The sequence below is a fragment of the Acanthopagrus latus genome, chromosome 21, assembly GCF_904848185.1.
Source record: "Acanthopagrus latus isolate v.2019 chromosome 21, fAcaLat1.1, whole genome shotgun sequence".
Taxonomy (NCBI): Eukaryota; Metazoa; Chordata; class Actinopteri; order Spariformes; family Sparidae; genus Acanthopagrus; species Acanthopagrus latus.
The window spans coordinates 17,047,507-17,075,124 of record NC_051059.1 but is presented as its reverse complement, the minus strand read 5'-3'; the positions used below and the strand labels follow the sequence as shown (position 1 = coordinate 17,075,124).

Genomic DNA, 27,618 nt, shown 5'->3' with positions numbered 1-27,618 from the left:
CAATTATGTTCAAAGTGAAAATGACCCGTTTGTTGTCTTATGTGATGGTGATGAAACAAGTGATGGGAAGACGTCACATTGGGCCTACATTTTATAGACCACACAATTTATTATCAGGTAATATGGAGAACAATTGGCAGTGTAATTGATGATGAAAATAATCCTCTGTTCCAACTGTAAACTGAATACACACTGAAGACTGAATTGTGCACTATGTAACAGGAGTCATGAGTAAAATCCAGGATTTCACAATGAAATCCTGGATTGAAATATGAAATATCTTAAATGTTCTGGTCACCATGACGCCCCTTTTGTTTTTATTTCTGACCCCAGCAGCTGTTGCTGTGCAGCAGTGTCTCAGCTCCACTGACCACTCCCTGTTCCTCTACATGTAGTGCCTCGAATTGACCACAAAGTGGTGCTAATGCCAAAGGAAACTGCACACCTGATGTTTCTGTAGAGAACATGTTTGCATGAGACTGACTGAAGCTGTGAGAGAAAAACCACAAAGACCATTTGAAAAGTTTATTTCTACCATACACAAACTGTACAACACAGCGCATATCTGTTTATTATGAAATAGTAAAAGTAATAGGAAGTTTCAATTTACAAACTACTCCAACTGAAAAAAAGCATTACATTTTAATGTAAAAGAAAAAGAAAAATACAATACAATTTTCATATCATACTAATATCGTTCCACAAAAAAGCATTTCACAATACAAAACATCAAATACTAACAGGGAAAAAATAAATATTATTCACAAAACTTCCTGAGCAAACAATGTGTGGTAGAGGAATTAAATATAAGAACTTATAAATAAAGGATTGTTAGGTTTAAAGAATGTGATTCAATTTTATTTTCAAAAGATTAAAATTCTTTAAAACAAATCGAGTATTTGGATAAAATAGGGTCCTGTTTTTCTGTAATTTGGCTCTTTTGCTGTTTTACTCTTTTGTTTCTTTGAAATGTCCAAGGCTACATGTCTTTGACTTCTCTTTTGCCGAAAAGAAAAAACGTATTTCTGTGTGTGTGTGTGGTTTTTTTTTCATCTTGGGATTAACTCCATGTAGAAGTGAGACCTATATAGTGCGTCCCATTTCGCTCTTTTGTTGAAGTCAAGGGCAGTGTGGTGATCTAAAAACACAAAATAATTAAATACAAAAGTGCAATTGATGCAAACAAACAACCGATTAGCCAACAACTATCATTTGTCTATGTTTTCATTTCTTTTTTTTCCTTTTTTTTTGTTTTGTTTTTGTTGTACTTCATGATTGAAACTGAAACATGAGTTTAAGTGGTAGTCAGCTCGGTTTTGAAATAGCTACTATTCAAATCTGCCCCAAGCGTTACAAGAATATTCAAACTGTAGTAAGACTGGTCGAAGTGTTAAGGCTGGTAAGCAGTTTAAGATAAAACAGGAGTAGATGTTTTTTCTTAAATCACTCCTTCCTCTTTTTTTTCCTTTCTCCATGCTAGCAAAAAGTTAAAATAAACACCAGACTTTTTTTTTTCGATCTCAGTCGTGATATTTCAAAACCTGACTCTGAGATTACAGCTACTGAGACAACAGTATTTAAACAGTCATCAGGAACGTTTCCTCCTATGAAAATAATTGTACTGTATAATAAATTAGACACCATCCACATAATACTGTCCTACCACAAAACATAGTACTCGTATATTTTTATGGATTCATATACATTTAGGCACATACTATATGCACACTCCAAAGTGTGTGCACAGAAGGCAGTTTAATATCTATATTTAAAAAAAAGACATCTTGACAAAGTGGATTTGTGATTTTTTTTGTTTTGTTGTTGTTGTTGTTGTTGTAGTTGTTGTTGCACTCTTCTTGTGGCACGCTATGCAAAGCAGAATCTGACATTCAGTTCAACAAATGATGTTGCATTTATGTGTCACTTCCTGGTTGCAATCAGCTGTTATTGGTTAGGAAGGAATAAAGGTACAGTACAGTTGCATTGCATCATTATTATTTTTTTTAAATCTAAGTGTTCACTTTGTCTTTACCATACATTCATTTTCCAATAAACAAAGCAAAAGCAATGCTTAAAAATATTGATGCTTAATCATTTTGGTAGGTTTTTACTTTGAAGGGAGATCCAACGTATGGTCTAATAATAATAATAATAATAATAATAATAATAATAATAATAATAATAATAATAATAATAATAATAATAATAATAATTTTCAACACTAGATGGCGAAAGTATGCCATGAAATTGGAATGTGCTTCTATGTAAATTTACAATGTGCAGAAAGTCGAACAGATTTCTCAAATATTAAGCATTTACAATTTTTAGAAATAAATAAAAACGAGGGAAATAAATACACTGATGAACAAATATAATAATAAATAGCGATAATATAAGAATGACATGAACACGTATAGATTAAAATCAAGCAAACCATACAAAATAATTAAGTGCAAGAGGGGGTAAAAATCTCACCAGGATAAACATATCAAGTGAATGCAGAAACAGTAAAAGCATTACAAATCTGGCTGGTAATTTTCTCAGTGCAGTGTATTTACCAGGAAATGCCAAACACATTTCCAAAAGCCTTGTCTTATACATGCAGCCAAGCCAGCACTCTTCAGTAAAATAGAGCTATCTAGTGCCATTATCCCAAGTCAAAGAAACCTCTTGGTAGCTCTACAGCTTAAACATGGATGCCCTTAATAGCCTGTTTGATATTATCCAAGAGGGCCTTGCACTCTGGAGAGTATTCATGCTCCGAGTTGTTGTACATATCAGTTAATGTGTTCACATAGGCTTCAAAATTATGCTCACTGATGGGTCCCTGCAACAAAAACATGTTTGACTATTAGTGAAAACAGCACAGCAGAAAAATGACAATTCATAGAAAAATGAGATATCTTCCAGGACAGGTTAGATATATCTGTGGTCAAGGCTTACTGTACCATTTGAGGCAGCTGAATGTCTGTTAGACTGTTAATGAGAGCTTGGCTAAGGCGGGCGAGCTCCTTCAGGAGGCTGTCGTTGTGCTGTTCGATCATCTTGTTCTCCTCTTCAATTGTCTTCAGGTTACATTCCATAGACGATATCTGCTTTCGGGGTACAAAAGACAGTCAAATTGAGTGAGCGAACATCTCAAACACTTTGTCTTTTAAAATTATAAACTTGCCGGAGTGGATATTTACCTGGGTTTGAAGTTGCATCATGTCTGCTTCTATTTTCATATTGGATTCATTCAGCTCCTCAATTTCATGATCCAAATGCTGAATATCATCTTTGTTTTCAACACCTGAGTTGAGGCACATCATCTAATTTATCATGTTCAAACTGAAAAATATGATAAAAACTTAAAGTATCTCCATGTCAGAGGAGCTTACCACTGCTGGCCTTCAGTTTGATAGTCATCATTTCATCTTCCGAGTGCTTTTTCTTGATGCTCTGTGCGTTCAGTGGGCAACCCGACAAGCTAGTTCAGCAGGTCGTGAATGACACATATTTTAGGTGGGAGAATGTCACAAAAAAATTGACAAAGTTTAGCATCAGTGAATGAGAGCAAAAGGTGCCATCGTAAGAATGCAACATGTCGACCAGTGGCATTGTTTAGAGATAAAATGGAGGACAGGCGACCTCACCTTCTGTGAGTGGCAAACACATTATTGGCATGTCCAAGGCCATTGCAGCCAGGCAGGGGACAATGGGGCAGTTCCTGTTTACTGGACTTCCAGGCAAAGGGCAGCCCATTGATGGACGACTCCTTCTGTCTTTTGGCAGCGAGCGGACAACTGCCTGCGCTGCGATGGGATGTGTATTTTCCCGATATATGGCCCTGTCCGTCACATCCAATTACTGGACACCTACCAGAGAAACAAACAAAGAGCCGTGCATGTTGTAAATCTGTAAACGCTGCTGATTCACGCAGGGAAAAATGTAACTAACTTGCATTTAATTAAAAAAAAACTGTCCCCCCCCCATGCAGACAAAACAAAGACATTTAACAACATCATCATTAAAAAAAAAAATCTCTCTTTCAATAACTAGACCGGAAGATTTGTTAACCATTAAGTTGATTAATCCAGCCAAATGCTGATTAAAAATAAAGTCGCCAAAACTAGAAATAATCGCATTAACTACTAAGTTACTAATCCACTAAAACTTGAGGTAGAACGAGTGCTTCTGTTCGGTGTGTTCATTCAGAGGTTGCTGATATTTGTGCTTGAAAACATAAGCACAACTCGCGCTGAATATCATTAAGAGTTGGAATTCAGGCCTGTTTTCTGCAGGTCAGTAATGGAGTGACATGAATTACAGATAATTGTCATGTATCCCCTCATGCGAAAGAATGTAATTTGGAGGTGGCTAACCCCTTCCCTTATTGATAAAGGTGAAAGGTCACCTGAGATGATACAAATGGCACACATGCTGGAGAGTGCTGCCGCAAAAAGCCTGTTTCAGCATTTTGTTACTCGACAGCACAGCAGCACTTAGAGGACAAAACAACACCAGTCCCATTACTTACAACTACCACAGGTAGGTGGCTTGATGCAAGGCACCAGGACAATGGAGGCATGCCATATGGCCCACTATTTACAATAATCTAGGGACATTTGCTACCCTCCCCCCTTTCTCTCCCTTTCTCTCTTAATGTGTATGAGATCTATTCCAGTCTAATTCCTAAGCTCATGCAGTTGCATTAGTAATTAAAAAGAAAAAAAAAATCTGTGTCCAGATGTATAAGTAAACAAGGGCTCGTATATCTGACTTTGGATTTAAAATGCAAATCAATTACATTATTATTTTTCTTTATCCCAATAACACTTTGACAGACAACGATTAAGCTGCAAATGAGTTCACTGCCATCAGAGCAGCCAGTTCAACATTTTCTTGATATACTACAATTATAAAGAAGCACTCAGTAAAGAGTAATAAGCCAGATATCCCCATTCAGAAAATAGGAACAAATACAAAAGCCTGAAAAAAAAAAAAAATCCCACAAAAACACGCTGCTAATCCTTTTCCATAATTCACTAATGTTACGACAAGAGAAGTATTATTTTCTTTGTTTAACTTAATGGCCTGCAGGTATAATGGCCCCCCGGCACAAAAGTATGATGCATTCTCATAATGTTTCCTTGTTAAAAAAACATGACACTATGGGATAAGGAATACAAAAAAAAAAAAAAAAAAAATCTCTTACTTAAGCTCTTGCTCATCTTTGTCATCCTTGTTTGGTGTGAGCTTCAAACCTCCCTTTCTGGCACGTGGACATCCTGACAAGCTATAGACGATTGGAGACAGAACGGGTTAACGTGATGGGAAAAAAATGTTTTTTTACTTTGTGGAGTTTCAGCTGCAAATATAAATCTATTAACCTAAATGAATACATGTTTAATCATTGCATAAGTTGCACTCTGCATTCGCACATCGCATGGCTCTTTTAAATGTTACATAAATGCATAGAAACACGAACAGTCAGCCAAATATATCAATAAACACAAGAATTCAAAAAGTGCAGCATGTTTGCAGCATAAAGTGAGACTTTCACCATCTGTCTGAATGTCATGCATCTGACAAATGTATTTCATGCTCAGTTGCCATGATTTTTTTTCTCTGCTACCTTCTGTGCGAAGCATAGTTCCCAGTCACGTGTCCAGATCCATCACAACCAGGTGTTGGGCACCTGCAGGTTGAGAGACACAGAGACCAGGTGTTTTTTACAGCAAAAAGACTGCGAGGAGAGCACGCGGATTCATGCTAATATGGAGAGAAATACCAAACAACTTCACGTGGAGTACATAGAAATCAAGCTCAATGTGTAGTAGAAGGGAAAGGAAGAGAAAGCAAAGGGAGAAGGGGAGAGCGTTGACCTGAGCTGAGTCAGAGACAAGCTGCCTAGTTCAACGTGAAAAATCCTTTAGCAACAATAACAGTTTTTCAAAACACATACTTTAGTTCCTGAGAGTTGGCTGCCATCAGTGATTTGAGTGTTTTGTCAGCCAGGGGACATCCAGACACACTAGAGAGGATAAAGAGCTAACAGTCATTTTAATGCACTCTTTGATCACAGCTGAATTGAATAATCTTAATACAATGTCTCAATGCATATTTATACAAAATTATTTGAAAAACACAATTCCACTGCCTCTTCACGAGGGAGAGCTTTATCATGTCAGCGCGCTTTTGAGAAGAAAGTGACATACATATAAAAATTGGACTCTTACAAGCGATGTGACAAGTTTTCGGCTGTAACAATCAACATCATTACACAATCTATATATCTGTCGCCTGGTGCTAATGAGAGTGTAATTAATTACAGTACCTCCGATGTGATGCATAATTCCCCGTCACATGGCCGCTGCCGTCACAGCCCGGGGTTGGACAGCTGCAGGAGAGCACAAAGCACTTAATGCACAGATTACTCTACTTCCCACAGACTTTGCCAAGCTTGAACTGAATCTTTCTTTTACACTGACAGCCTTTTCACGGGCATTAACGTAAAAAAAATAAATAAAGAGTTAGTACAGCGGGAAGTTTAGTAGAGAAATTATTATTATACTGCCCGACATTCGGTGTAATAATGACTCTGAATGTCACTTAGTGGGGTTGCTGTGCTGCGGAGGGACTAGAGGGGTCCTACTGATTCTCAAGAGGAGACCCAGCAGAGCATGCACTCTAACTACAAGAGTCAAAAGTTGTAAGCTTGTACAGGACATACAGGGAGAACAACTCACTTTCAAATAGATATATTTCTGCTCCGCATGAACCTGCAGACATACCAGTTACAGTGATGGGTAACACGGTGAGTTTCAGTGTGTTTCCACTCGCTTATGTCCAACTATCCTACGTAAACAAAAGTATTGTTTTTTGGTGCTTCATTGTAAGTACTGACCATCTGCCAACTATAAAAGGGAAGCTCACATTATTCACAGCTGACCGAGTAAAGATGCCTCGAGATGCCTCATTCTTTAGCATACCTCAAAAGCTCTTTCTTTGCGTCTCGTAATAGCAGCTTGGCTTTGGGACTCAGCAGGCCGCCGTCGCCTTGGTAGTGCTGGTCCTCCAAGGAGGCATGATCGTAATCCTCCTGCGGACAAAGACCAAGTCAAAACATTGGCCTTAACTGTCCAGAGTATCAAACCAGACCACAATCGGCAATGACCTAAAAGTGAATAATTAATGAAAAGCCCTGTATAATACTCTTAAAACACAAGCCCTCAAGGGTTACAGGGTTGCAAGGGAAAGAGATTAAGGATACTTATACTGTAGTAAACCATACATCCATTTAAAGTCACACTTAATCCACAAAGTATTTATGATGTATGGCCATGACGTATGGATTTTCCTTTTTCTTTTTTTCACAGACAAGCTTGTGCAGTCACCAGATGTTGTCTTGTGTGATTTAAAAAGCAGGTCAAATGTAATAACTCCTGATGTCATCTATGAATTAAAACCACCTGACAAATACTAGTATTGAAACAAAGGAAGAAAAGCCAAATAAGGCCACATTAAGATTCATTTAGGTCCCTGAACAAGAATGATATGTGGAGTCCAGATTAGAGCTGGTCCTCAGTTTAAAAAATAGTTCATATATTTTATAGATTTGAATATCTGACTGGAAAAGCTGCTGCTTTGTCTTAAAAACTGTCACCACAAATGTTCTTACCAAGTGTGTTACAAGCAGGACTAAAGCTAAAACTCATATTCTGTCAGAAAATTTGGGGATTTTAGCGTTTAATCTGATTTAGCTGACAAAAATGTTTCAGCTGACTGAAATCTTGTTAGACTAAAATTGACAAATTTTTGACAATTTGACCATTTTGCGTGAGTATTTTTGGGCAGAATTTCAATATTTTCACTATTCACAGACAGAATTCGACCACTTTGACTATTTTTAGACTGAAGATTTGAGTACTTTAATTATTCTAATACTAGCATTGACAGCTACAGGAGTATTTTAAAGCTAAATCTGATTACTTTTGACATTTCATACTAAAACTACCTACTTTCCCTGAGTTCTTTTTATCCAAACTGTTTTTGGACATAATTTGACTACTTTAATGATTTTTATGCTTGATCTGTCATTTTGAGCTAACAAAGTAAATAGATCAAAAGAAAACTCAATATTTCTTCAATTCAAACAGCATTTAAACTTTATTTAAGGAAATTAAATAGCACCACCTTATGTCAGGGCAGTGAATTCCTACAAAGATCCTTAATAAAGAACTCCTTGAAAGAAACTGTGTGTATTAGGAACAAATAGGTGGATCATAGAAATAACGGAGATGTACAATTAGTTCTGTTGCGTTTATTTACAAGGTTACAAGGTTACAAGTAAATCTATTATCATTTTTTACGACACAAAGGGTTTAAAAAACAGAACTGAGTTTGAGTCCTTTGGGCTACATTCACAGAGAAACAAAACAATCTATTAAATAATATGGAGATTTCAGAAGAAACTTGCAGAAAATCTTTATGCACATCTAAACTGAATGGATGGAATATGAGAAATGATTTAAGCATTTTAGAGAAAACTAGAGAGTTGGGTGTTGGCTCCTATGAACATTATGTTCCATTTTGTTCTTTTGTGTTTTTATCTCATAGTTTTATTTGCACGTGTATATGCAAAATGTCTTTGTCTGCTGACACAGCTCCACACCAGACACTTCACACCATTTGACCCTCAAACTCTCACCCTTCACCGGTCACGTCTTACATTTTTTAGATGACATCCAGAGTGTCAGTTGTCAGTGTCTTTTACCTCTTTGTCTTGTAAAACGTGTGCTTTGCTGAAGTTGACAGGGACGGGGCTCTCCCAGCTGTCTCTCTCACACAGCGGCTGGTAGAAGGCGGGGCTGATGAGCACGCTCCCGCCTTTGGCCACGGCGGACTCGGAAGGGGACAGCGGGTCATCCGAAGGTGTTTTTGTCTGGGATTTTACATTCTCCTTGCACTTCTTCATGCTCAAGTCCAGGGTGCCATTTTCATCCACCTCTATGAGCATGTCCTGAAGGCCAAGAAGTTCAATCCTCAACATTTAATCAATCCGTACCATGTTGTAGAAGGGTAGATTAAGGAAAGTGTGGCCTCACATATCATCGCTAACATGTGAGAACAAATAAATCATGGGATAAAGAAATACAACCTATCTTCTAATTAAGCTAAAAGGAATGCAAATAAAATGGCACAATGTCTCATTAATATGACAGAAGCGATATGGCAAACTTGAACCAGGCAACATTTCCTCTGTAAACATGACTCCAAAACGCAGTGCAAACAAACAATTCATTTAAATAATACATACAGTGGTTATCTCACACCAGACAAAGTACCAAACTAAGCCAGCGTTAATTCTGCTGAACACAAAAAAATAATCACTGGTGTGTAGTTTTTCAGTGACAGCTGTGTCATCTGTTTTCTAGGACACACAACCAAGATGGCAGCTGGGGGGTGGTGGTGGAGGGGGGAGGGTGGGGTTGGTGGTTTTAGGTCATCATTATTATAGCAAAAATTAAAAAGCTTAATGTGGCATAAGTTTCCCCCTCTGACAGATGTGTTTGTCGTTTTTTCCACACTGAAACGCAATAGCATGATGACTTATGGCTGTTTTATGGTATTAAAAAGTTTTACCTCATTAAATGCTGAAATCCTTTTTCCCATAAATGAAACCAATTATTCAACGCATATGTTTCATTAAACCCTATAGATCATTGTTTTTTTCTCTTTTTTTCCAACAAAGGGGAGCTTTTCAAATTAATTAAAGGGGATAATTTACGTGAACGTTGTGATGTGGCTGTCCACTTTAATTACCCGGCCGTTTGATGGCGTGTGTTCCTAATCGAAAATAACACCGGTGTCACGACTTTTTGTGATTTATTTAGATTTTTGTTTTAGATTAGATTTCTTGTAGCCACAATTTAAAAATACAATTCAGAGTGTTCTTTTTTTGTGTCTAAATTAACGATGTAATTTAATCATCTCACATTTTTAAATAAGTAAAATCAGCTTGTTTTCACGCTTTAAAGGCCAGCTATTTGGTGCTTTTGGCGTGTGATATTTCAACGTGTAATATACATATGCAGATAAGTTATAGCATCTAACACTCTAAATATGGCCCCCTTTTTTTCCCGAGACCTGAAAGCTGTTCTTTATTTTGTGCATCTCTCCAAGACAACTAAGCTGTAAATGAGAACAGATGATTAACTTGCTAACACTGTTTTATTCATTCAGTGGGCTGGTACCTGGTACAAGGCCACATTCTCAGCTCAACAAGCTGGGAGACAAGGATCTGTGCTGTGTAGGTGTGGAAACCTTGAATCATCTACAGTACAGTGTGCATGTATGTAACCCACAGAATGTGATCAATATTAATCATGAAGTGAGTTTGGTGAAAGCTGAGCACAATGCCGCATCGGAGATAACAGCAGAAGAGATTTTGGATACACGCATATTTCCAAGAAGAGTTTGGATTTTGTGTGAATTAAACTTTTCAGATGTTAACTCCTTTAGCTGATTGGCTTAATCCGTTAAAATGCTTTTAAAGACTAGCTGGTGTAGACACACAGCCTATGCTGGATCATATAACTAAGCAAAATATCCTCTGCCATCTGCAGTGGGCAAGATGCAGTTTCAGACAACAGTTCAGGGTTTTTACATGCCAGCTGATGTCGAAACAAAATACACTACCACATGTTTTATTAAAAAAATATGCGGGTAGTTGTAATTGGGAAAGAAGGCTGATTGTATTTTCTTCTTTTGATGTGATTACACAAATTTTCATTTGTGTACATTAAAGCTTTATGGAGTAGAAACCTCCTTGTTTGTCTGCCACCAGAGCGCCAAGCTCCCTTTGCCAAATTTTGTCTTTTGATGTCTTCCCTTTTTATACACAAATCAGAGTTCCTTTAAAATGACCACATTAAATACCTTTCCAAGTGGTCTAATTTGATTACCTTTGTGGAGGTTGCCAAGGGCCGGCCGGCGACAGCCTCTATGTTCTTCCGGTAGCGAGTGGAGAGGTTAAGGATGGCGGCGGTCGCTGCTGCGGCTTGGAGACCATCTTCTTTTTTGAATTGACTCGGCGGGCTGTGCTGACCAGAGGTGGGCATGCGGCCACCTGGAGCACCGAGGAAGCCAGGATACTGCTGAGGTGCTAAAAGACAAATAATTAGCGAATAATTTAGTTACTGACACACCAGGTGTTCAAACTTAATAGCACATAGAAAACAAGTTAGTAGTTGATTCATGTGATACAAAAAGATCTTTCCTTAAACAGAACAATTCTAATTCAATGGCCCAAACAAAGATTCGAGTCTTAAAAACATCTGACAATTTATTCACTTTCTATAACCTGCGTCAAATAAAATCTAGAAGACTTACAATCAGGGAAATGTGACATTTCCTGGTCCTGGTTGGTCCCCATCAGAGGCTGTTTGCCGAAGACCTGTGCATCAAAGCTGGCGTAATCAAAGCGGATTCGGCTGTACTTGTCCATGTCTTTTGTGAGGCTCGTCTGCAAGGCTGCTACTGGATGGGAGAGCCTGTAGTTCAGCTGGTTCATTTCAAACTTCTTTATCAAGCCGATGGCTCTACAAGGAGACAAAAAAGAAAAAAATCATTATTTCGTCCAGAACTTGTGAAATAACAAGTGCCCAACAAGCTCATATTATCATATTAAGCAGTTAAGTATAGACATTGTTTTAAGCCATTCAGGGATGCCAGTGCTTTTGTACACATAGAGTCTGGGATCTGATGTGTGTTGTAGATCCACAGCCAGGTTGCCAGACTAATTAATATAGTAGGAGTGGGCACCCTGCCCATGATATATCCACAGGGAACAAAGAGTTCTGCTCTTTTATCATCTCTAATAGAGAGGAACTCACAGGACCAGCAACCGTTGCTTATGTCTGCTTGGAAAGCTCGAAATAGACTCTGTTCAGCTGGGATCAGTGAATAAAAATATCCCACACTCCCCTCAACAATAATAGTGTTTATCACTTTTTTGCATAACCCCAGTTACGCTTTTACAACTTCAGTCCACTACAGAGCTGAATAGGATTTCTGGATGCTTGCTTTAATTATTTTCCTGCACGTGTGACCACAGTGATAGCAGTTAAAATCCTCCACTCTATCTGGCAGTATACCTGGGTGAGCGGTCAGGTGTTTGTCTGCACTTCAGGCTCTCGTCCTGAGGTTTGGAGACCTTCACTGCAGCAGCGATGGGGCAGCCTGAGAGACTGGTTGGGGTGGAAATCAAACACATTAGCCTAATACTGTAAGTCAGCTATGAACAGGGTGCACATTTTCTAATGGCTCTCTCTGGTGGATGTACCTCCGGTGGGTGCTACGGTTGCTGTTGACATGTCCCCTTCCTGTGCACCCGGGTGTAGGGCACTTGAGGACGTTCTCATGCATGGCGAGGACTGAAGGGATGAAGACAGAGAGGGAGAGGAGATAAGCTCAAAAAGAGAAATATAATTCAACATTGAAGACATAATCAAGCTTAAAGATTATACAAATGGTAAATACATAGATATACGAAGCGTTTTTTGGAACTAAAACAAACGTTTTCAGGCGATTTATGTAACTGGTTGGTACATTAGTGCCTATAGAGCAAAGATCCTACAGAGACAGAAACGGGAGAAAAAAGCAAAAGGCTCTTTTCATTGTGAGGAATGCTGTAATGTGGCTGAAATGTAAATAGCTTAGTGCAAAGAGGAGCGTAACAAGACAGCTGATTATATTCTTCAAAACAAGCGCGTCGTTAAAGGTCCGCTCTGTATCCTTAGAAACTTCTTCTCTGTACATATTCTCCAATTAGTTTGTTGGAGTTGTCTATTTATTTTTGAATGCTGCGTTAGCTAGCCCTTTGATTTGCAAATACTGCCTCCAGTCTAAGAGCACGCGCTTTTTTGAAAAAGTTAATTACTTTTTCTGTTCCTTTTGTAACATTACTGTTTAATGTCGAATGTTTGTTGAGTTATATTGAAATGACTTAACAATCGCCTGTGTGTGTGTGGGGGGGGGAATTCAATATTCACACATTACAACACATTACAAGATACAGTGAGAGAGAGGGAGAGAGAGAGAGAGAGAAACCTTTAAATTTATTTGAAAAGTTTCATGCACATCTTTGAATTGAACTAAATGTATAAGCGGGTCTTTCTTGTCTTTGGGTCCATGCTAAGAGGATTTCAATTACTGCGACTGATTGTAAATCCTAAAACTGGCAGTTTTTCAGGATAAATCATCCATTAAACAGCACGTATACACAGAAATGCTCGTGCGACTTACTCTCTGGAGGAACTCGGACTTTATGAGGACAGCCAGACAAACTCCTGTGATGTGGGTAAAGGCCGGTCACGTGACCGGTGCCATCGCAGCCGGGAGTGGGGCACTTTATATCCTTTTTATCTGTACGTGGAGAATCTGCAGACACATTAAAAAAAATCACAGTAAATAACTTTAATGCAACTGCTGTGTCCATGGATGTTCTATCAAGAAATGTAGAAGTAAGTCACATATACATATAATGCTCTTGTACTTTCCCGTCTACATAGGTCAACAGATTGAAATATCATGCAATGCTAGACACTTTTTTTTTCACAAAATGCATCTATTAATCTGTCATTTTAGTTAAGGCTGCAGTTCAACACAGAGCATTCACTTCTTAATGCCCATCCATCGAAAGATTACATCTAGGATTACACATTTAGCTGCAGTCATTTGAAGAATCAGAGGGAAACACGAGAGGTACTTTAGGAGGATTTAAGACTTATGCTCGTGGTTAAATATCCAGTTGATTCCTATCAAAATCCAATATTTTGAGTAGTAGCAATTCCATCAGAAAAATTTTTTTCTTCTTTATTTTAGTCTGTTTATTACTTCACTTGTTGCCAAAATGTTTTTAGTACTTAAGAGGATTTCCTCCCTCTGATTTCCCCTCCTGCGTATGCTTCTTTTATTCCTTTTTATGTTTTTTTTCTGAGCGCCAAATCATCTAAATCACTCGTGGTCTATCTGATTCACGATGGATGGAGGTATATTTGTGCAAACTGTTTGTTCCATTAATGATAACCCTTGATTCTTAAAGTACTATGTAGTAATATAGTAATAGTAATATGAAAGATGTTTTATTTATTTAATCACATGTCTGTTAAGTCACTATCACTATTGACGAATGGTGGTTGGGCCTCACTGACGAAAATCAAATGTCAAAAGTGTAATACTTTTTCGACCATGTGTTTAAAATGATATGATATCTGCATTTGCTGGTATCGAAAGTACCGACGCCATCAAAAAATTAAATATAAAAACCTGATCCACAAGTACAAATATGGTGGTATGAGACTTTTTCTGTACCAGCATGATGGGTGTGTTGTAAATCTTTCTATAAAAGAAAAGATACTCTTTTATTGTATTTTCATGCTACGGACTATTCTTTTCCTATCCTTCTAACCCTGTCCTTTTTGCTGTGGTATCAAAGGCTTTTCAGTTATTGCGTTTCTATACCAGTTGCATAAAACTAAAACTCTGGTATTGGAACAACCTGAGGCCGTGCTAATGCAACAGACTTGCTCTTCAATTCAGTTGTGTGTGAAGCAGCGTACTGTTTCTTTCCAGTCTCTGCTTGAAAAAATAAAAATCATACTGAGACCACCTTTTGGAAGTGGGATCCAAAAAGACACATGCAGTTACTGCATATCACCACAGGTGCCACCAAAGACAACAAACAAATCTAAGAGATTGTCAATGTAGGACTTCAGTTCACATCTATATCATTACCTTTTCCTCCATGATAATTGAGTCTGCCGTCCATTTCCATCATGCGATGGTGCCTTCTCTCATTGGTCATCTGCTCCATGAGGAACCGGTCCATCTCTCTGTAGGCATGGTGTAGGACCTGTCTTTGCTCTGTCTGCAGAGCTATGGCCTGCTCCAACAGGCTGAAGTTCACCCGCCCTCGGCTCATCTCCAGGCCTCTCTCGTGGAGCCCCAGCGCCCAGCCGTCCAGCCGAGGTGGCCTCTCCGCCTCCCCATCACTGTCCTCCTCCGTGGGGAGCGGCCTGTATCTCAGAGCCTCAGCCTGAAAAATGCTTGCCCGTCCCATCAGACCACCTAATTCTGGGTGAGGCTCTTCTTTCACATGGCTGTTCCTGACTGAAAGGTCTTCAGAGGCTCTGGAGGGACTGCAGCTGGAGCCGTTCATCTTGGCAGACAGGGACAGAGGCTCCCACTCAGCCTCCCTCATGTCTTCGTATGGACTCTGTGGCGACGGTGTACCGCTCATCCTATCTTGACTTTGGTCTTCTTCTTCATTATTAAGGAGCTCCTCATCATCTTCATCCATCAGATGTTCAGATGTGTCCGGCTCACACTGCGGGGAGCCGTCAGATGTTACCTCTGACCACCCGAGAGAATCACTGGACTTCGCTGCCAACGTGTCATAGCAGCCATTTTTGGTGGCAACTCCATTGATTGCACTTAAGTTTCCATCTAAAACAACAAGAAAACATGTATCACTTTATGTGTTTTCAAGACTCGACCAAACATGTTCCGTTGTGACCTCTCAGTCACATGAAGGATACGAATTGTATGTCCTCGATAATCTTCTCTAAATCCTTTAAAGGTTTTAGATTTTTAGGTTACTTTTCTGCAAATAACATCTTGAGAAAAACATGTTTTTTTTATAACCTTCTAGAGGATTAATGAGAACACATATTGCAAGAGAAGTGATAATCATAAGATTTCGAGGCAATTCAAGTATATTTTGAATAACATATATGACCCTTCTGTCTGCTAGTTGAACATGAAACCTAGAGATGAGAAACACAATTGTTTTCTTCTTCCCCTGTGTCTCCAATTGGAGAAACAACCCAATATACAGTAGATTTAGAACAAGATTATGAAGGATTTACCGCAGGGTGGACAGCAAACATCAGTTTTTAATAGTTATGTGTATTTTTGAGTGCGGGCTAGGCAGCAACATGTTGTTGTCTGCACCAAAAACTGATTTAAAAAAACGCACAATTGTTGTTTCGACGGAGGAGAACAAGGAAAGTGAAGAGGATTCCTAAAAACACAGATGGAGGAAACCACAAACATGGAGATAAAAGACAGAAATCTCTGTGAGCCGCTGCAGCCTGCGTGGCAGGATGTAGTTTAGAAGAAGCCAGCCGTACACCTCAGTCAAAAAACTGACAATAATTTTTGTTATGATCAAAACATTAACAGCACAACAGCTAACAGTGCCCATAAAAATGAATGGCCCGCTTAGCAAACCTGACCTGAAATTTGTGAAAAATACAAGTATCTGGATTTATTTTGAAAATAATTTGTATTTTTAATTCACCTGTAGTTTCGTGAGAAAGGAAGCAGTTGAAAAATTGAGGGTGTGCCTAAAAACAGGACGTTTAAAAAGAAAGGAAGAAGTGTTTACATGTATTTTTTCTTTCTGCTTCACACGCTTTTGTAAAAGGAAGTAGCTTTGTGGTTCATGCTCAGTTTTTTTTTTTATAAATGTTCTGGATGATCACATTTTAGTGTAAAAATATAAACAACTCATGATAGACCATTAAAATGCCAGATGCTGCAGGGAAAGATTGGCAGATCATTTTATTGTGAGTGTTTTATCAAATTAGAGCGTTAGAGGAGCTTTTCTAATAATGTCTGTGTCAGAAATAATGTGTGTTTTTGAGGTGTAAAATCCTACCGGGTGTAATAAGATTCTCTATATGATAAATGTGTGACCATTATTGCAGATTAATAATATATACATATATGTTTATTTTCATATATATATGCATTCTTAAATTTTAGATCGTATTCACTTTCCTCTAGCTTATTTGCTAAGTGCTCTCAATAATTTAATTTGCGTTGACCTTTTGACATCTATCTTTTAGTATAAATCCAGATCACATGCGCAGAAAGCCAGAAGATTGTGCAAAGCCTTACGTACTGAAAGTCTGATCGGCGCAACAGACAAAGAGGGTTAGGGTTATCCCTCAAAATGCATCTGAAACAACACTTTATTAACACCACTGATTATATTAAGTCATGGTCAGTGATTAACAATGGAAAGCTATCATCTGGATTGATTCGACAAAATCTCTCTTGATCCTCCGAAACCGTTCAAACTTATGCTCGATTAAGGCTCTTTGGACTACTTTCAGCAGGCTGGACCATGGGCCTATATCCTCTTAAGTGGCTCCCACTGAAAGTAGGATTCGATAAGTTGAGATAGAGATGGATTGTGAGAATCAGATCACACACTGATGACGATACACGCATTATCAGACAGCCATGACTTATTAACGGGAGCAGCACAGAAACTTAATCCTCACCAAAAGAGCTTAAATCATGTGGTGCTAATAAAAAAAAAAGCGTTTTTTGTTAATATATGATTTTATGCGTTATAAAATGCAGATGTCAGGTTTCATACGCGCTTAGGCAATTTTTACAATGTGCTACAACCAGTTTTCTGCTGTGAAATATATGTGAGGTGTCTAAAGACAAACCCTGTTGAATGAAAAATTAAAGCCAGTTACACGTATTTACATTTATGAGGCAAGCAACAAGGGTTTTGTTTTTCATCCAGATGGACTCCCCGGCCTGACACAGCCGCATACAGTCAGACAAGCACACAGACGTATACACACACACACACACTCACACACACACACATACAAACACAGAGACACAGAAGTGCAGTGAAAAAAGGAAAGAGATGGAGGAAAAAAACTTGGATCCCTGCGGTGGTTTGTGTGTTGGAACAGGTGAACAGTTTGTACTCCAGAATAGCCATTACCAGCTCTCTGCAGCAGGGCTGCAGTTGGCTGGAGTTGAACGCAGTGTGGCCCGACCAAACGAGAGGCTTATTTTTCTCCCTTTTTGTTAAAATGCAGATATGACCAGATTCCCACCGCAGAAATTCTTGCTGCCTCCAGTCCACTTTTCCAATTTTTGTTTTTCTACAGAAAATAGCCCCCGAATCCGACAATAACAGCAAAATATGTTCTGAAATTGTTTATCAATATCCATGTTCGCTCTCTCTCTCTCTCTCTCTCTCTCTCTCTCTCTCTCTCTCTCTCTCTCTCTCACTCTCTCTCTCTCCCCCCCTTTTAAATTCTGGCAGCATTTTGTTTTGTTTTAAAGCTTGTCCACTGAATATCAGGTTCAAATAAGGGAAATATAGCGCAGTCAATAACTGATGGATGATAAAATTGAAAAAGTATCTAAAACACACAACAACAAAAGGAAAAACTGACGATGCACAGTGAATTACTTAGATAATTGTAATGTAATATGAACCCAGGAAACAAATAAATTCAATTTCCAATGAATCCACACAATTCAGTGAGCTACTCTCCTGCTCCATTTAACTACACACATGTGTACTATAATGAGCTGTAGACATTATGCCTAATTATGTATTAGACTGTGTTAGAGGGCCTAACAAAAGCTTTTGAAAGGGACAATTACGTTTGTTGCTTAGTTACATCGTTAAAAATATACCAAATCAGTGCAGATTATAGTGGGCGAGAATGCACATGTACACCGCCGGCATTGTTGCCAAAATGCACAAAATTCAATTCATTAGGAAAAAAGAAAACATTTTCCTCTCCTGAAAAGGACAGTGGCATAAGTGAAAATAAACATTTTTTAACTGTTGTTGATGAAATGTTCCGGAGGTTTAGTGAAGCCTTTGTAAAAAAAACAAAACGGTAAAACATGAAGCCAAGCAGCGCTGACGGCTCGTTTGTTTTTCACAATAGGCAACTTCAATAAAAATTCAGTTTAAAAGAATGGAGGAAGTTTAATTTAAATCAAAGTGAGCTGGTGCACTCCCCCATTCAGTGTTTCATTCTATGGATTCAATGGGTTTGGACTGGCTATTGAAAAAGGACAGATGAGGGGTCTGAAATCTGGCCTCATCAAAAGAGACTAAAGCCACGCCAGAAATATCATGGCAGATCAGCTGTCAAAACTTCAATTTGTGGACGTGAGACACAACTAATGTGGACCCAGCAGTGTAGTCTTTCACTTCCACTGCACAATGACTGCGGCTGCTGGCTGATGGCAGAGGGAGGGAAATATGAATGCAACAGATGGGATTTTAAAATTCAGCGTCAATTGTTCATCAAAACAGACAAAACAACAGGACATCTGTTTACCTGCTGGAGTGTCAATGTTCCTCAGCTCTTCTTTGTCCTGTGGCGGTGCCAGGTCCTCGCTTTCCTCTTCACATGCCTCGCTGGGGCTGTAGTGGCGGGGCTTCATCAGCAGGGACTTTCTCTTGTTGACGGGGGCGCCCTGCACCCCTTCCTGAGCACTCCTCTTCCTCGCCATGGACCCATATGGGCTGGAGGGAAGAGGGGAATGGACAAAAAGCACAGCAGGGTCAACAAAGGAGGGAGTCTGGCTCATTTTAAAGCCCCAACCATTAAAATTAAGACTGTTAAAACCTTTGCTTGTAAAGAGTAACATATATGATCTGGAAAGAAGATAATTTCCTTTTTGGCATGAAGATGAAAAAAAAAATGAAAGTGTTCATAAAATGTTTTACCTGTGAGTCTCAGCGATACCTTCAGCCAGCCCTGTGAAATAAAGGCCAAAAAAAGAACAGACAAAAAGTCATGTTTACATTTCCACTACAGTAGCGCAGCATCTGTCGACATATTCATCTTCAAAGCTCCAAGGCGACTCACTACTTTTTTCAGCTAATGAAAATTTTTTACAATGTTCTGTAAATATTTGTTTTGCAGATAATGTTTTAGGGATGACATCACCTGTGCTAATAGCGCTTCACGCAGCCCCCTTTTTTCTTTTTTTTTTACAATAAATTTGATTCCTTTTTTACAACACCATCGGGCATAATCAGCATAAGGATGGTGAAGTGGTCTCGTCATTGATCTGAAAAGCTTTTCATTCGGTCCGCTCATTCTCTGGGACACCAACGGTAGCTCATCCTTTGACAGCATTGACAACATGATCTAAAAGGGTAAATCAATTTTCCCAGAGGCCTGCGTGAATCTCATTCACAAGTTCTGCCCCCATACTCCCATGAAGCACAACCAATAATAACACTTTTCATGAATTTTCCCCAGATGTAGTAATAGCTCCAGCGTGCGCAGGCAGGCCTCAGAGGCCCTGAACACTTGCATAATGACATATCCAGTCTAGAGGTTTTTCAATCACACAATATATACACACTCCTTAACTAATTTGAGCCAGTGTTCCAATTTAATGAAGTTATTCCCCTCTGAATAATGAAATGGCAGTGCAGTGCTCTTCAGACCAGTAAGATAATACATAAAATTGACAGTTATAAAGTTGGATTGTTGAACTGATACCCCTAACCCATGGCGGTAAGTGGAGTATGCGTGTGCGTGCATGTGCGTTTAGCTAAAAAGTGATGAACGGAAAGCTGTGCTCACCTGTGCTACTGTTACATGCTTTCAGGGTTTGCTCCTCGCCTTCAGAATCCATCTGTAAAAAACAAAAGAGGGGCCGTACAGATGAGTGCCAGTAAACATACAGATTGTATTTATTTTAACGCTTTTATTCATTTCTTGTATTTGAAGCAGACAAAAAAGATTATAGATTATTGGTTGCTTTTTTTGTTTTGTTTTTTTGGTCAGTTAGCCAGAGAACGGTGCGCCTTAAGAATCAATTTCATGCGCACAACAACATCACAAAGAGCTCCTAAAACATCAGTAATATGCAAACACATAAAGTGTAATGTTAGGGGGGGGGGAAAAGTTTCAGTGGTAAGTAAAAAATGTAATGACACCAAATAATGACATTAAAGTACGGACAGCACCTCACTGTGTGTGTTTAGACAAAAATAGTTGCTAAAATCCATCCACTCTCGCTGGCTGTTGCTTGTGGGTCCCAAATAAAACCTATTAAACATAATTATTCCAGGCTGATGGTGGCGTATAGTGGTCACAGGCCAGTGAAATCTGTGAGTCATAGGATATGCTGTTACTTTTCCCTGGTAATGGGAAACATGACTCCTCTCTCTCGTTTGCTGTTGTGATTGAAGGCACTGACCTGTCATACATTTATAATAGGGGAGCAGGTGTGGCAGTGATGGACCTTAATTTCCTTTAATAAACCTTTTATGTGCCACACTCTTAATGCCACGCCGGGCCCTCAGAGGTCCTGCTCATAATAGGTTCATTACTTTTGATTACTACAGCCTATTGAGACAAACAACTCCCAAACACTATAGATTACATTCTGTAAAAACGAATGTACCTCATTAGTTTGTAACACTTTTTCGGCACAGACAGGCCTCGACGTTTTGTATAAATTTGTTGTTCTGAAAGGCAAAATGTTGCTCCAACATCCTGCAACCTCAGATTGTAACATGGACATTAATCAAAGTTCAAATGATGTTATCAGTGAAGCAAAATATCACCAATGACTCACACTTGTTTATTACCAGGGATGTTTTTGTTTTTTGTTTTTTTACTTTATTTGGCGTTTTAAAGGTGCCTGTCTCATTCAAATGGCAAAAAACAAACAAACAGTGTTTTACCATTAAACTTAAATATCTTATTTTTTTGTATATGTTAATGTCTTCAGCTGAATGTATAATAATATGTGTATGATGATTACAACATTCTATAGTTTAATTTCATAAAGAAGCTTTAATGCAACACCTAATAATGAGCAACGGGGCCTCAGTTTATAGTCAGTCTTATGCTTGTGCATATCCAGTTGCACATGTTATATAAGTTGGAGATTTAAACCTTCCTTTTGTTTGCACTGCTTTTTTTTTCTTATTAAAGCGCGTCACACGTGCGCCTTAGACACAATTATGACAAAATGGATTGTGACAAAGCAGAGGCTACTGTTTATCTCATTCACGTAACAAGGAGTGACAAGTAACAAGACAACAAGGAAGGCCTCTGTAGATGCTCTGCTGTACTAACAGGTAGTCCTGGCATGGCAACAACATGGACAAACATGTGACGCCGCGTGTTTACAAAAGCAGAACAAATAGATACATTCAGGGTCAAACGGCACGTTTTTATTTCACATTCCCAACAAAATCTGGCTCATTTTCTTTATCATTATTATCATCATTGTGAGACAATTCTTTTGTACAATTCACTTTCAATATAGTGGAAATTAAATAAAGAATTTAGTCATGGATATATGAAAGCAGAAGAGTAACACTTTCCTTTAACACTTTGTATCTAGCCTTTGTAATTTAGTACAAAGTTTAATGCATAGACATTTAATAAACGGTTATAACACATTTAATCTGTATGTGTTTTGATCGGCTGTTGTTTGTTTATTGTTATTATCTTTCGTTGTTTTTATCGTCTAATGTTTTAATCAATTTGTTAAACACGCTGTGAGCTAGCTCTGTGGAAGCTGCTATATATAATAAACCTCCCTTACCTTACAATATAGCTATAACCAGAAAAACATGCTTATTAATCCATATATAGTGATGAAGTTGTAATTGTTAAAGGCATTATATAATTGTCAACACTTAAAATGTCTTTATATACGTTTACTGCTACATTATAGTGTGTTATAAACGCTGTACAAAGTGACAAAGTGCCACTACATTTTCTTAAAAATGGTCTTATTCCAGAATAATAATTCTCATAATAACATATTGTTTATCTGTCAAAACACAAAACAATACTAAAATGATGATCGTCAGAGATTTTGTTCAGTTTTTCAGTTTTCTGCCTAAAAATGTTGTCATGTTGTGTCCAGGAAGTGCTAAACGACGTGTGTTTCCATCTAAATTCTCTCTTTTCCTCCGCCATCTCTGCCTACTCTCTGGCATACAATTTTTTGTACACTTGCCAATCACTGATATAAAATGTTGTAAGAAACAACCAGCGTTGTTAAAGGATGACTTTTCCAAAGTTCAACACAGAGACATAAGTACTAAGTACAATAAAGATGATTTTTTTTTAGATTTGTCTTTAACATTTTTTGACAAAATGTTCGCTTAACGTCACTGTTAAGTACTTTTCAAAGCAGAGGGTCTTATATCTTCATGTATGTTTGAATTTGAAATCCAAGCTCACGTACACAGTGAACATGATGACTGCCTTAACATCAGTAATAATCAAAAACACCGGCATGTTCTTTCACACTTCGTAAAAGATCTCTCTCAACTTCCTGTTATGGTTTCAAAGGAAGTTTTATCAGGTACAGAAACTAAAGGCAGCCCACTACTTTAGAGAAAGCTGACTCAGCAACACCTTTTCAAGAGTATATTTATCTGCCAGCCTCCCACAGTCCTGCATAAGTAAAAAAAAAACAGCCTGAGTTGTGATGACTGTGGTCAAAGGAGCAGCGACACTCCACCACTCAGTATGCTACTTATCCAAAACACTGTTACACAATCATTTATCCCTTTTTTGTCCCTGACAAAAAGTTATTTTCACTTTGTATGAAGGACTTATGCCCCCATTGGAGTGTTTACCTTTGATTGTAGTTTTCCGAGCACTCCGTAGGATAAGATGCCAGATCCGCACTGTCCACCCTGGTCGACGCTTTCACACTTTGTATCTCTCAGGAGGTGATCATGTAATTCATTATCTAGAACAATAAAAAGGAAAAAAAAAAAAAAAAAACACCAGACGTAATTTAAAAAATGTGTTCTTAACTTTTTTTAGAGCACCTTATTTCAATAATATGACGCAAAACCATCTTCCTGAAGGTTTGTATTCCGATATTTTCATAATCTGGAGGCAAGAATGTGAGCATACAGTCAGAAAGAGGTGGAAAGAGCACATTAATACCTCACATGGAATAAGGAGCACGATGCAAATTGATTGCTTGACAGAGATCAAATTGCTTGCTTCTAATTAATACAAAACATCCAAGAGGGAAAACAAGGATGAACACAATGAGTACATTAAGCCTCTTCACTTCACAGATCTTATTATGGAATTATTTATTTCCGTTAGCTTTGGAGGAAAAAAAAAAAAAAACAGAGAAAAAACACACACGCACAACATCTTCTTAATTATAGCTCACAGAGCGCTTCCCCAGAAAAACAAAACTGGGGGGAAAAAGGGGGGGGTGAGCGAGGGAGGGTTATTCACTCAGTTTCATTAGCATATGAAAAAAAAAGACTCACTACTATTTGAGCTGGTTCGTCATCTGCTGAATCATATTTATGCAACCCCTACCTCCACCACCGCCACCCTCATGCATACACCCCAAGTCCAACACAAATAATGCTTCTCAGAGGGCTGTTTCCCTGTGTCTAGGGCAGATTTCTCAGGGGGGAAAAAAGGAGGCAGCCTGATGCTTGGGGTCTATGAGATTTTCTATGTGTTAATCTGGCTGCTAGCTGTCCTTGAGCCCAGCCCATTCCCCCCTAACCCCATCTGCTAGCATTCCCACCACAGAGGAGAGAATGGGCTGCGACTGGGGGGTAGAGAAAAGAGAGAGAGACCATCCCCGTCCAGCAATCATGAATAACCATTGCCTCGCACCATTATCAGAAAAAGGCTGGATCCAAGCTGAGATGGTGGAGAGGAAATATCTGTAAAACATCCCCGACGCTCCTGACATTACTCTAACCACACTCTCGCTGTTTTTTGTTGTAAGTGATGCTATTATGATTATTTTCATATAATACCATATTAATACTGTGCAGCTGCTGTGGATATTCATCACTGACCTTGAGTCTTTGTGTCCCCCTTGTTCCCAGCTTATCCATGCACTTGGGACGCTCTCATGTAATTAACACAGACATTATTGTGATGGAGTAAAAAAAAAAAAAAAAAAGAAGAAAGAAAAAAACTCACTGGTATCGCACTGATACCTCATCTTGGAGCCAATAAAGCAGGCCAGAGTAGCAAAGTAAGATTCTGGAGACCATAAAATTAATTACATTATTTACATTTCCTTTAGATAGGGGGGTACATGGCGAGATGATAGAGGCAAATGAGATTACCCAAAATAAGATTTCAAAATGTCAGTGCCGCAACCAACCAACTGTTATGATTAGATTACTCTTTTTAATATAATTACTGTCTGAGGCTGTGTGTGGAAACAATGCATACATAAAAAAGAAACACAGGAGCTGCGTCTTAACTGATTCCCATCCTTTTCCTCCATGAGCCTTTTTCTCTTAACCTTTCTTCAACAGTATCATTTTGAATTATAGGGAACGGATGGGTGCTCTGTGCAAGGTCACTGTCTGGTGTGTACTCAACCCCCCCCACCCCCCCAACCCCTCATGCACACACACACACACACACACACACACACACACACACACACACACACACACACCATCACCATCACCCCCCCCTCTCTCTTCTTGTTTTTGTTTCCTCTTCCAGAAGCACACTGAGCGAAGGGTTAAAACTGGAATGGATTTAATTATGGAATGAATGGAATTATAATGCGCCTGCAGCAAGTTTTCCTCCTTATTTATTAAAGCAGCTGATGGGCCAGGTTTGATGAGCCACTTCTGGCATAATTGAGTCATCACACAAAGAGGGTTCCTCGCATTCAGAGTGGTTTTATCAGCAGCAAACAGACCTGATTACTGGCAATTACACTCTGATCTAGGGGAAGGAGAAAAAAAGGGTAAATGTGCGGGGTAACTTCTGTGTTTAGAGTTTACCCCGGGAATAATTTTCACATTAATTTTACATGCTAAGTGTTTTTCTGTTTATGTATAATAAAGAGCAAACGGCAGGAGATAGCACCTTTTACTTTCATATTTCCTTGTAATGAGGATACAGCAAGCCGATCGCAAATTTATATTTTTTCCCTATAGGTGTGCAGCTAAACATAAAGCAGCCAGTCTTAGCTGAGGGAAAAGGTGAGCTGGCAGGAATATACCTGCTTGGATGGTGCTCACACCCACTCTGTGGAAAGCAGGTAAATGTGTGTACAGAAAGCAGGGGACTGCTTTTGGCATTTTTCATTGAGATGCAAATGGGTCTGTTGTGAGTAAATTAAGCTCTGCTCACAGATTAAAATCAACTTCTGTTCAGAGAGTATTTAGATAAACAACTTTCCTTTTTCTTTTCTTTTTGGTCTGTTTTTTATTGAGGTGGCCAGGGAGCCATTAGACGCCCTGTGCCTAAATCCCAGCTGGACATTAGAATAATAGCTGAGATACATTTTAGGAGGGGGGAGGGGACAAAGAGGTCTAATTTATGCCTAAAACTTGGCCTAATTTTCAAAGGTCACGACATTGAATCATTGGTTATCTCCAAGTAAAATTGACAGTTAATCAGCACTTAAAAAATTGCTTTATTTATATGGATTATATTCTTCTTTTAGTTGAATAAAGGGCCATAGGGTACTGAATGTACATACAAAGATGAGTTTGTTTAAAAATCTAAAACTAAGTAAAAGGAAAATTTGCAGTTTATGTAAAAAAAAAAAAAATAGTGCGTATATATATATATATATATATATATATATATATATATATATATATATATATATATATATATATATATATATATATATATATATATGTATCCGAAAGAAAAATATTCTCTCGGCAATTTATGAGCATTCCTCTGCCTGAAAGAGGTTTCTGGATTCGTGCAGACACAGTAAAAAATCTTGAAGTCAACTGCGATTTCAGATATAACAGCCTCACAGCTACCCTGACGGCCAAGCAAAGTGTTTGTGCCTTTTGCCAAAGAGTACTTTTATAGAGGAGCGTATTGGCATCTTATCACTTCTCCAAGACAGAGATGCTTCAATAAAAGAACACAGCTCACAGAATTCTTAACAGACAATTAGGAGCCTGGCTAGCCACTATCGCTTCAATGATTTGTTATGATGGCATAACTACAGGGGAAACTTGTTATTGGACAGAGTTAGCAAGAGTCCCATAAAAGAGTCAGATGGTGACACCTTTGCCGAGGTGATTTATGGATCTTGTAATCGCCTTCCAAAGTCATCCCGAAGCCTTCCCTCTAAATTGAGTTCATCTGGAGCCGGACCACACAGAGGCACCAAGTCCAGATTGTTTCTTCTGACATCAAAGAGCCAATTTCTGTTTTTGACCAAATTTCTGGTGCTTTTAGTTCCCTTATCGTATGAAAGGGGCCTAGATGATATGCTATTTTATTTGTGAATTTCAATCCAATTAAGAACACCAAAATATTCACACAAATAAAATTAGTATCTTCTTACGCTGCACTATGAATCAATAGCATAATAACCGGAGTGGCAGACAATTCATCCATTGGCAAGTCTCCAGTCTGCCGAACCACTCTCATGTTAGTTTGAATCTTTGAATTCTGTCATGAACATGGGTTTTTCAAACCTGTCTAATTTGGGGACAGGTGTTTGGGGAAAAAGAAGTTCCAGGCCTGGTGTAACAATGAGCAGAGTAATCCTGCTCATTGTTCCTGCCCAAGGAGGCCCTTTCATGGAGGAGGTTGCATGAATGCTACCAGGTGGTCTGCAATTTGGAGAAACGTAGTAACCGTTCCAGCTAATCCCCCGTCACAAAAGGCAGGTCTCCAGTGCTCCGGGGCTCTCCGGGGCAAAGGGAAAAGTTTACCTCGAACACACAGTGTCTGAAAGGAGTCAGGGGCTTGAGCAGTGATTCCTAATCAGATTGCGCTGAAGTGAACAGCTCGCATG

At 38.7% G+C, this 27,618-nt stretch overlaps 1 protein-coding gene across 13 annotated transcripts in view; it reads right to left on the bottom strand.

Moving 5' to 3' along the window:
• Window positions 1-511: 511 nt before the first annotated feature.
• Window positions 512-27,618, bottom strand: part of st18 (ST18 C2H2C-type zinc finger transcription factor) — a 44,757-nt gene continuing 17,650 nt past the window's right edge. For 12 of the 13 annotated variants that reach the window (XM_037083164.1, XM_037083160.1, XM_037083166.1 and 9 more), the window contains 21 exons: window positions 23,462-23,577; window positions 20,433-20,484; window positions 19,562-19,592; window positions 19,170-19,357; window positions 14,782-15,492; window positions 13,291-13,425; window positions 12,329-12,419; window positions 12,141-12,233; window positions 11,377-11,585; window positions 10,950-11,149; window positions 8,759-9,004; window positions 6,975-7,084; window positions 6,320-6,382; window positions 5,948-6,016; window positions 5,618-5,680; window positions 5,198-5,278; window positions 3,636-3,857; window positions 3,381-3,469; window positions 3,189-3,292; window positions 2,949-3,095; window positions 512-2,827 (listed from right to left, as the gene is read on the bottom strand). In XM_037083164.1, coding sequence (XP_036939059.1) covers window positions 2,687-2,827; window positions 2,949-3,095; window positions 3,189-3,292; window positions 3,381-3,469; window positions 3,636-3,857; window positions 5,198-5,278; window positions 5,618-5,680; window positions 5,948-6,016; window positions 6,320-6,382; window positions 6,975-7,084; window positions 8,759-9,004; window positions 10,950-11,149; window positions 11,377-11,585; window positions 12,141-12,233; window positions 12,329-12,419; window positions 13,291-13,425; window positions 14,782-15,492; window positions 19,170-19,357; window positions 19,562-19,592; window positions 20,433-20,484; window positions 23,462-23,577 — 3,161 coding nt within the window. In that variant the 3' untranslated portion in view covers window positions 512-2,686. The remainder of the gene's footprint in view (window positions 2,828-2,948; window positions 3,096-3,188; window positions 3,293-3,380; window positions 3,470-3,635; window positions 3,858-5,197; window positions 5,279-5,617; window positions 5,681-5,947; window positions 6,017-6,319; window positions 6,383-6,974; window positions 7,085-8,758; window positions 9,005-10,949; window positions 11,150-11,376; window positions 11,586-12,140; window positions 12,234-12,328; window positions 12,420-13,290; window positions 13,426-14,781; window positions 15,493-19,169; window positions 19,358-19,561; window positions 19,593-20,432; window positions 20,485-23,461; window positions 23,578-27,618) is intronic. The other variant, XM_037083157.1, reaches the window with a different exon arrangement.